Source organism: Capsicum annuum, chromosome 2 (assembly GCF_002878395.1).
Source record: "Capsicum annuum cultivar UCD-10X-F1 chromosome 2, UCD10Xv1.1, whole genome shotgun sequence".
NCBI classification, from domain to species: Eukaryota; Viridiplantae; Streptophyta; class Magnoliopsida; order Solanales; family Solanaceae; genus Capsicum; species Capsicum annuum.
The window spans coordinates 81067834-81077878 of NC_061112.1; the positions used below are offsets into that span (position 1 = coordinate 81067834).

Genomic DNA, 10045 nt, shown 5'->3' on the forward strand with positions numbered 1-10045 from the left:
TTATTGACTAACCTTCAACTGTAATGCTTAACTTTTAAGTCCTTTTCTCTAGATCATATCTTCAATAAGCTGCACATATTTTAAGTTTTGTCGAATCACATCTTCTTTTAATAATTCTTCGACCTATATCTAACTCTCCTCAAATACATCATATAGCAAATCCCTCACATTTCTTACCTGACATATCTAGACATGTTTCAGATAAAAATTTATACTGCATGTTAAAAATACTTAATTCGGATGACCCCATTATCGAACCTGCCACTAGCTAGTCCGCAAAAGTCAAGTTGTGGCTTGTGTGGATCCGAAAGGAATTAATTATGGTAGCTGGAGATTCTAAAGTTTCCACCACACAACTGTATTCTAAGACCATATATATCAATAGGAAATATCTTAAAAGGATGGGATAGAGTGATTTACTAAACTTAAAAAGCTTAGCAAAGTTACAAGTTTTAGCTAGCTAGTCATCAAGCAAAAAAATTGTAGAGAGAAGAAGGATGGGAGTAGTTGAAGAAGCTCACAACGTTAAAGTTATGGGCTCAGGCTCGAAGACCGTAGTGCTTGGTCATGGCTTTGGGACTGATCAATCTGTTTGGAAACACCTTGTCCCTGCCCTAGTCGATGAGTATCGTGTTGTCGTTTATGACAACATGGGTTCTGGCCCGACTAACCCAGATTACTTCGATTTTGAACGTTACTCGTCTCTTGAAGGTTATGCCTATGATTTAATTGCCATTTTGGAGGAACTTCAAATCACTTCTTGCATATACTTGGGCCATTCTATATCTTCCATGACTGGTGTTATTGCTTCCATTTTTCGGCCGGACCTCTTCTCCAAAATCGTTTTGCTTTCTGCTTCACCAAGGTGAACTCATGACATATCGCAAATAGGTTGCTATATATGTTTATGACTTATTAGTATTATTATAGGTGGTATTATGATCATCATATAAAGAAAATTATGCATTAATCAATTCATACTATTACTTTTCATTTCGTAAATTGGATTTCTAAATCTTTTCCATTGTTTTATTTTTTAGAAGTGTTTAGTATACTCCGTTCTTTTCTTTTCTTTTTTAATCGTTACTGCTTCAATTAGAGTAGTGTTAATAAAGTGGAGTGTTTTAAGAGAAAAATAGCATAAAGTTTAGATTATTACTCTAATAATTATTATACGTCTTTACTAACAAGTTCAAAAACCTTGAAGGAGCCCACCTTGTAATTGAAATTGGGTATAATTACTCCGTTAATCTATATATCTAGCCAGGTGATTACTTGTTTAACATGAAATTAACTAATTGAGTGGAAGCAATTGTATTCTCCAATTTAGGCGAAAGTGGGATCGGAGGGGAAGGGAGTGGGAATTAAGTGCTCAGAATTGGTGTAATTACATGGTGTAATTACCATTAATTTTGCAATTTCTTTTCATTTTTAATATTTCCTATATTTATTTACATATACTTATTTACCTGTTAATTTGAAAAGCTGATTCAATTTTCTTATAATTACCTTTTATTTTTAAAAAATATATGCACTCAAATTTTGTAATTACACAATATTACTCCGTCATATTTTACTCGTCTCAAATTTCCTAATTTGATTTCTCAGTTTATTTGTCATTTTTCATTAATCAAGACAAGACAATTTTTTTTTTTCTTTTTTACCCTAAGTATTAATTATTTTTCTTCAAATTAAAATGTAAACATCATTTAATAGGGATATTATGATAAAATAATCATGTTATTAATTATTTTTTCTTAATCAATGTGCAATGTCAAATTGGGATTAGTAAAATGAGACCGAAGGGGTATATGACATCGAAAATTACAACAGTTAAGTTGCACTCTAATAAACAAACAAGTCGTTTTTTGTTAATACACTGACTGTTGCTTACCTTAATAATTGTCCGTCTCATCAATTTATCGTGTTAAAGTTTAGGAAATAAGAAAGATTTGAAATTTTTAGTCTAAAATAAGTCATATATGTTTGTGTAACTGTAAATCATATAAATTAAAAGTAAAATGAATATTATAAAATTAAATTATTACTAAATATAAAAATATAACATTATTTTTGAAGCCAACAATAGTCCTGCCACAGATTAGAATAGAGAAATTACTATGCAGTAATTCCCAAGCACGCCCTAAAAGATACTCATATATAGCACCAGTCAAGAAACTAATATATGTTTCGTTTATATAGGTTCATAAATGCAGAAGATTACTTCGGAGGATTCGAAAAGGAAGACATCGACCAACTATGTCAAGCGATGGAGTCGAACTACAAGTCATGGATCGATGGTTTCGCGCCACTAGTGATTGGAGGGGACATGGATTCGGTGGCAGTACAAGAATTCAGTAGAACCTTATTCAATGTGAGACCAGACATCTCGCTAAGTGTCTTTCGTACAATTTTCACGTTTGACCTAAGACATTTTCTCTCCCGTGTTACGGTTCCTTGTCACATTATCCAGAGCTCCAAGGATTTGGCCGTGCCAGTGGCAGTTTCCGAATATATTCACCAAAATCTCGGTGGGAAGTCAATCGTCGAAGTCATCTCAACTGAAGGTCATCTCCCACACTTGAGCGCACCGGAGGTCACTATTCCCGTGCTGCTTCGCCATATTTCTCATGATATTACAACTGATGATGCTTGCTAATATATAGTTGAGTGCTCATTGTTGTTCAAGTCTTGAAGCTTCCCAAGTTCTATGCTGCTGAGACTCTGCAAGGGTCTATCTTTTGTCTTAAATTCAACATATACATTTTCATGAGTTGGACTTCGCTTTTCGTGCTTTTCATTTTTAAGATTTGTTTTGATCATTGAAACGACATTGTTGTGTGGTGCTTTATAAAATCCATGTATCTGCTGGCTATTTAATCTATGTAGACTATAATACTCTATTAAATATTTCTTTTGTTTGGTCAATAGTTTGAACTAATTAATCAGATATTAAATTGCGCATAAAGATAATACATATGATAATGCTTGATTTACTCATAAAAAATTCAGTTATCGTATAACTAATACAACGTTTGCTTCCAAATATAGATAATACCTACACTATATTATGCTTAAATATATGTATCATTTTGTGCAAATACATATGAGTATGAAGGGGCAAGCTGAGTGATGGAAGTTATAGAAAATTCTCTCTTCTTCTCTCTCGCCGCAAGTTAGCGTGCTGCTAATGCCCGCCAGAGACGACGGCTAAGAGGCGAGGAAGACCACGACTGGAGACGACTAAGCATCAACTACAAGATCTAATGGAGGTTCAGTTGAAGAATGACAAAGTGAGCCTAGTGTTAACCTCTAATTTTTGTCCTCCATAACTACGTTTAACTCTGAGTTTTTTGATTTTAAATAAAATTAGAACATTTATTTTATCCAAATAAAAGGCTTTTCAAAGTATTCATCTAGGATAATTTGTCATTTTAAGTAGCGATTACAAATTATCGTATTCAATAATACGAAATTATATAATTTTGTTACTTAAGTATTCATTTTACGGAATATTAAATTTTAATCAAGGCTTATCTTGAAAATAAAATCAAATAATTAAAGTCTCAATTTAAATGTAATTTGTTCGTGAAAATAATTTATTTGGAGAAATATTTATCGGATTTTGATAAATCAAAAAGTTCGGAATTAAAAGGGGTATTAATTCGTGTCGAATTTTGATTAAATTTAGTTTATTTATTAAATTTGATCATAATTGAAATCAAATTGACCATTATTGCAATGCAATTGGCCAATGTGGTTTTCAATCAGACCAAAATATTAATTAGATTGAGCTAAATTTTATATCCTAATTGGGGTTATGTTTTAATAACCCCAAATTCCCAAAGCAACCTAATCTCCCTTCTCAAAATAATCCACAGTAGCCTAAAACACCCCTAGCCAATCCAATATATGTATTAATGAAGATAGTAGTAGAAAGATATTACAGTAGATACTATACATCTATGATAGATACAAGAACAGAAGCTAATTTATGTAGATATAATTGTTTACCAAAAAGTAAATGGGATAAATTAAAAACACCAATAATAGTTAAAGGATTTAATAACAAAGGAAGCTTAATTACTTATAAAGCTAAGAATGTAAAAATACAAGTATGGGATAAAATATTAACAATAGAAGAAATCTATAATTATGAGCTAATATCAAAAGATATGCTTTTAGGAATGCGTTTTTAGATAAATTATACCCACATATAATAAATAGAATGGATTGGTGGTTTACAACACCATATAAACAGAAAGTAAGAGCAAGAAGAGTTACTAATAAAATAAGAAAGAAAACTGATTGGATAGAAGGAAGTGAAAAAATTATACAAAAGTTAGAAAATATAAAAAATACCGAAGATACAATAGAACTAGTCGTATTTTCGATAAATAAAAAAGAAATAAATATATTTTTAGTAAATAAGATAGAAATAATTAAGAAAAAATTAGAACAATTATATAGTGAAGATCTATTAAAAGGATGGAAAAAATATAAAACTACTATAAAAATTGAATTAATAGATAAAAATAGCATAATAACCCAGAAACCATTAACATATAATTTTGATGATTTAAAAAAATTTAAAATGCACATAGAGGAATTATTAGAAAAACAATATATATAAAAAAGTAATAGTAAACACAATAATCCAGCATTTATAGTAAATAAACACAGTGAACAAAAAAGAGGAAAAAGTAGAATGGTTATTGATTATAGAAATTTAAATGCAAAAACTATGACATATAATTACCCAATACCAAATAAGATATTAAAAATAAGACAAATACAAGGATATAATTACTTTGGTAAATTTTATTGTAAATCAGGATTTTACCATTTAAAGATAGAAGAAGAATCTAAGGAATTAACCGCATTTACGGTACCACAAGGATTTTATAAATGGAATGTACTACCATTTGGATATAAAAATGCACCAGGTAGATATCAACATTTTATGGATAGTTATTTTAAACGATTGCCTAATTGTATAGTATATATAGATGATATACTATTATATACAAAAACCAAAGAAGAACATTTAAAATTATTAGAACAATTTACGGATATAATAGAAAAATCGGAAATAAGTTTAAGTGAAAAGAAAGCTGAAATTATGAAAAATCAGATAGAATTTTTAGGAATACAAATAGATAAAAGTGGAGTAAAAATGCAACAACATATAGTACAAAAAATAATAAATTCAAAACAAGAATTAGATACAAAAAGAAATTACAATTATTTTTGGGATTAGTAAACCAAGTAAGGGAATATATACCAAAATTAGCAGAAAATATAAAGCCTTTACAGAAAAAATTAAAAAAAGATGTAGAATATAATTATAACAAAGAAGATAAAAAAATAAGTCCAGAAAATAAAAATACTTTGTAAAGAATTACCAAAATTACAATTCCTAGACGAAAATAGAAAATTTATATATATAGTAGAAGAAGATGCTAGTGAATGTAGTTATGGAGGAGTACTTAAATATAGATATGAAGAAGAAAAATTAGAACATCATTGTAAATACTACTCAGGTACGTTTAATGAAACAGAAATAAAATTAGAAATAAATAGAAAAGGATTATGCTCATTATATAAATGTTTATTAGCAGTTGAGCCATATATTGTATATAACAAGTTTATTGTACGAACAGATAATACACAGGTACGTTGGTGGCTAACAAAGAAAATAAAAAATTCAGTTACAACAAAAGAGATTCGGAGACTAGTATCATTTACAATTGAAGTAATTAGTAATAACAAAAATGTTATTACAGATTACATATCAAGACAAAGCTACAAAGACTGATATAATAGAAGCTGATACTTTAGAAAAGATATTCAAAACCCTAACTACGCTTTCAATGAAAGTGGACAGTATGGGTAATGAAATAGAAAAGCTAAAGACTAATGAAGTTAAACTGAAGTCTGAAGCTATAAATCAGCTAACTCAGCAGTGTGCAGAGCTATGTTGATCGGAAGATATTAAAATTTCAAAGCTATGTCGATCGAAAGACATTAAAATTTCAGAACTATGTCGATCAGAAGACATTAAAATTTCAAAGCTAGAAGGAGACGTTGGGATACTCCGTAAAACCCATAACGTTTATCAATCTACTTCTGCAGGTACAAGCAAAGGAGTTAGGAAAAACACAAATATGAAACTAAACAAGCTATTTGATAAGCCATATATTCCAAATACACCAAAAGATCCCATGTTCATACCCCCACAAATTACCACATACCGAGACAGTTTAAACCAAGATAAAAAGATCTACAACTATACAATCCGAACATACATAGAAAATATTTACAAAATACAAACCTTCTTAAATACTAACCCCAGAGCTACAAACATCCAAAAACAACATACAAATTACATAACCCAGAAGCTAATCGGATACAATAAGCTAATTGCTTTACCCAAAACCAATCCAAATCTAGTTAAAACATGTTACGAATGTGGACTACTTAATACCATACATACCCAAGACAGAAATGAAATATTCAATATACCAGAAATATATAATTCATTTAACATTTTTAAAAGAATAACCAAAGGTAACCTATTTTTTAAAATATATGATTCTTCTTTCTTATATTGTCTCATTGTAATAGTTGTAGTAGTAGTAGTTTTGATTATTGCATTATATGCTGAGAATTATTTGTTGTAGAGGCCTTGAGAGCCATAGAATATCGTGAAGGAATTACGATTATTGTTTGAGATGATATTCCTGTCGTTCTCAATTTGACAATTTCTAATTAGTCTTCAAGTTCACCTTTTGCTTTAGGTGATGTTTTCTTTTGGCGTAAAATCTGTGGTCATTGTCTTTTTTTTTTTATTTAGCCTGATTGTCATTTTTAAATTTGGCACATTGTCTTCATTTAATCAAATGTCTTCCTGTTTTGCTTTAGTCCACGCATTGTCTCAGCTTTAAGTTTAGTTTCCTCTTTTTAGCTTGAATTTTTCTTGTTTTGTTTATTCGTCTGTAAACTTGATTTTGATGATAATAGCTTAGAATATTTTCTTTGAATTTAATCAGCGTTCCAGTTTCTTTGTTCTTTGGGTCGATAACAACTATTTTCTAAATATTCTTTGACTCTCAATGTCAATGGAAGTAATGAACTTAGAATTCCTTCAGGATATCTTGATGTTTTAGTTTAATGACTTGTCAAGGAAAGGATAGAATAGGCCTTAAACAACCCAAAATCTTGTGTTTTATGCGTTCTTTTCACTTTGTTTGCTCTATTTTGCTAGTAAAATCGTCTAAACATGTTTGACTATAGAAAATATGTAATTTTCCTCGAGCTGTTCTATTTGCAAAATATTCACTTTCCCTTGCTTTGATTTTTGTTTCTCTTGTCGTTGTGGTCGTTTGTTAAAAGGGTCTAGTTTGTTGTCTTTTTGCTTAGATGTTCCTCATTCGTTTTCACTTCTCCTATTTCCAAAATACACCTTTTTTGATGTTTGAAAATGCAAAAAAAAAAAAAAAAAAAGTTAGTTTCAGCATAAAGTAAATATTTTTTCTTCTACCTGAAATATAGAGGTTGACTTATCCAAGAGTGTGACTATACTTTCAACTACGAGCCTTTATTTAGACCAAATAGCTTTCACCTAAATATTTACTTCTTTTTCCTCGAACTTTGTTTGCCCTATGTTATACGGTGTTAATCCTAGTTTACTCAAAGTGATAATTATTTTTTTAATCATCAGCGAAGTGTATTTAGAAGTAGACTCTACTGATCATTTGGATCATAATTATTTGAACATTTAAGTCCCAATTTGTGATATTCTAGCCTACTTTACATGATTTTCCTTCTTTCTTGAATAAAACCTAACTTGCTTGACTAGTGTTTCAGTAGCTAATATATGCGTACCTCATTACATTTTATCTATACGAATTCAGAATTTAATAATTGTTCTTAGGTTTTTAATACAAACTAGTTTCTCATTATTGTAAGTCAAAACAATGCGTTTTCTTCACGTTTGAAGATGTGCTATGTATGATGTAACTTGAAGTTTTTGCCTAGTATAACACACTGTGTTCCCTCTATAAATTAAAGTCCTACTCATGTCTAGTGTTTTACTTCTTTAATCTGTTTAGTTAGAAGTTTAACATAATTGCTTGAAATGTTCAATATTAATTCGGTATGTTGAGCCCTTTTCTTGATAATGTGCTAATATTGTAAGATTATTCCTAATAGTAAGCTAATATGTCTTCGACATAGTCACTTTGTATGGTAAATAAGTGGTTCTTTCCTTTATAAGTCTCCTTATTAACACATGTTGTTGCTTATATATTAGGTCTCTATGATGTTTCAATTAGATTGAAGTGTGTTATCTTCACATATCTAAATGATTATTCCAAGTTAGTTAGGAAGATATTACATGCTTTGCCTTTATGTTCTTAAATCTGCTTTTTATCATTTTGGAGAAATATTGGATTAGCTGAAATGTAAGATCCAACTTTTTTCATATAGCCCTTCTTTGTTTTATTGATGTGAACATATCTTATTATTTTCAATCGACTTTTGACTATTTATTAGGATCCCTTTACTTTGTTTATGTGGTTAACCATGTATTAATTTTTTTCATATTTTCTTTCCTTCTTTGGTTGATCATGTATTAACTAATTTTTGTTTTCCTACTAGGGTTGATCATGTGTTTGACTTCCTTTACCCTTCGTCTGTTCCTTCCTTTTGTCGATCAAATATTAATGTGCTTTATTTTATTTCTTTGCATAAAAATCGTTCGAGTCCTACATCGACTCTTTCCCTTTAGCATATTTATCATGGACCAATGAGACCCATCTTTTCGAGTCAAGCTCAAAAGAAAGTTCAAAGTCGGTCACGTGACATACAAATACGAGGAGTTGAAAGAGAAAAAAATGGGTCAAAAATCTATTATTGAAGTAGCTAAGAGACTTGAAAAGTCTCGTTCTTTTTATTATTATTGCTTTACTTGTCTTTATTCATTCATTTATTTATTTATTTATTCATTTAGGGTTTGGAAGTCAAAGTTGTAAATTAATACAGGTAAAGCAGTTGTAGGTTGAAAGCCTAAAGTGACTAGTTTAGGACAGGTGCAGGTAGGCCAAAAGATTGAACTAAGAGTTTAGGACAAGTTTCATAGATTTAGGTCCAAAGGGGTCAAAATCTCTCAATCCCTTCTCTTTACTTCTTTTCCATTATGTTTATATGCTAGCTATTTTCTATGGCCTAGTTAAATTCTCTACTAAGTCGTTAAAAAATTGATTTTGCATAAACCTCAAAAAATATTTTTTAATCAAATTTTTTTCAAAAACCAACTTCTTTTTCAAAATTGGTCAAGGAATTATTTTCAAATATTCCGGATAACCGCAAGTTAGCGAAATAATCTTAGCGCCTTAAAACCTTCCAAGAGTATTTCTAGGAACTACTTACTCAGAATCTTCAAATTTAAATGATTTTTTTAGTTTTGGAATCGTTCAAGTAAATCCTAAAGGTTTTCTTAATTTTTTCTAAATAAATTAAGTGGCGAATCTATTCTCGAGTTTTAAAACTTTTTTTCAAAACTGAACTCGTGAAAAAAAAAGTTATTTTCTCTGCAAAACACCAAGTACAAGTGCAATTGTCGAAACTAACACATGCCTATACTTCTGGGATTGGGCTGCACAAGGACGGTTTTGACTTAGGTAAAGGAAAGAATGTGTCACCGGAGGATGGACAACACCAGCAGTCTGTTGGAGTGAGGTCGATAGAGGTAACCTATAGAGAATCAGAAAATCAAGCTAGATCTGTGTAATTGATGGGGGAAGGAAGGTAATCTATGCCCCTCAAATGTATAGATCTAGATCGGTGGAAGTGCAACAATTGAGGAAAAAAATGACAAGTCCAGGTGAAAGATTAGCTAAGGAGATGCCTACGCCAACTAGACAGCCTATGAAGGAGGTGAATAAAATAAATACCTGGGTAAGTGTACACCTGGTAAAAGGATTGCGCTAAGAGGAATTAATTTAGGGTTTATAGCACCAACAGTATAAGATGGGTGAAGATA

At 30.3% G+C, this 10045-nt stretch overlaps 1 protein-coding gene across 2 annotated transcripts; it reads left to right on the plus strand.

Moving 5' to 3' along the window:
* The first annotated feature begins 352 nt into the window (after positions 1-352).
* Positions 353-2928, plus strand: LOC107858631 (probable esterase KAI2). Of its 2 annotated transcripts, XM_016703366.2 has the most exons (3): positions 391-865; positions 2203-2374; positions 2474-2928. In XM_016703366.2, the coding sequence occupies exons 1-3, from the start codon at positions 498-500 to the stop codon at positions 2657-2659; spliced, it is 726 nt and encodes a 241-aa protein (XP_016558852.1). In that variant the 5' UTR covers positions 391-497; the 3' UTR covers positions 2660-2928. The 2 variants fall into 2 exon arrangements, with proteins under 2 accessions (XP_016558851.1, XP_016558852.1); XM_016703365.2 differs by having other exon boundaries at positions 353-865; positions 2203-2928.
* The last annotated feature ends 7117 nt before the right edge of the window (positions 2929-10045 follow it).

What these genes read in the sequence shown, in the direction of transcription:
- LOC107858631 (XM_016703365.2), top strand. Translation starts at nt 498, where the DNA reads ATGGGAGTAGTTGAAGAAGCTCACAACGTTAAAGTTATGGGCTCAGGC. An exon ending in TTGCTTTCTGCTTCACCAAG is followed by an intron (nt 866 to 2,202) that starts GTGAACTCATGA and finishes TCGTTTATATAG; the next exon opens with GTTCATAAATGCAGAAGATT.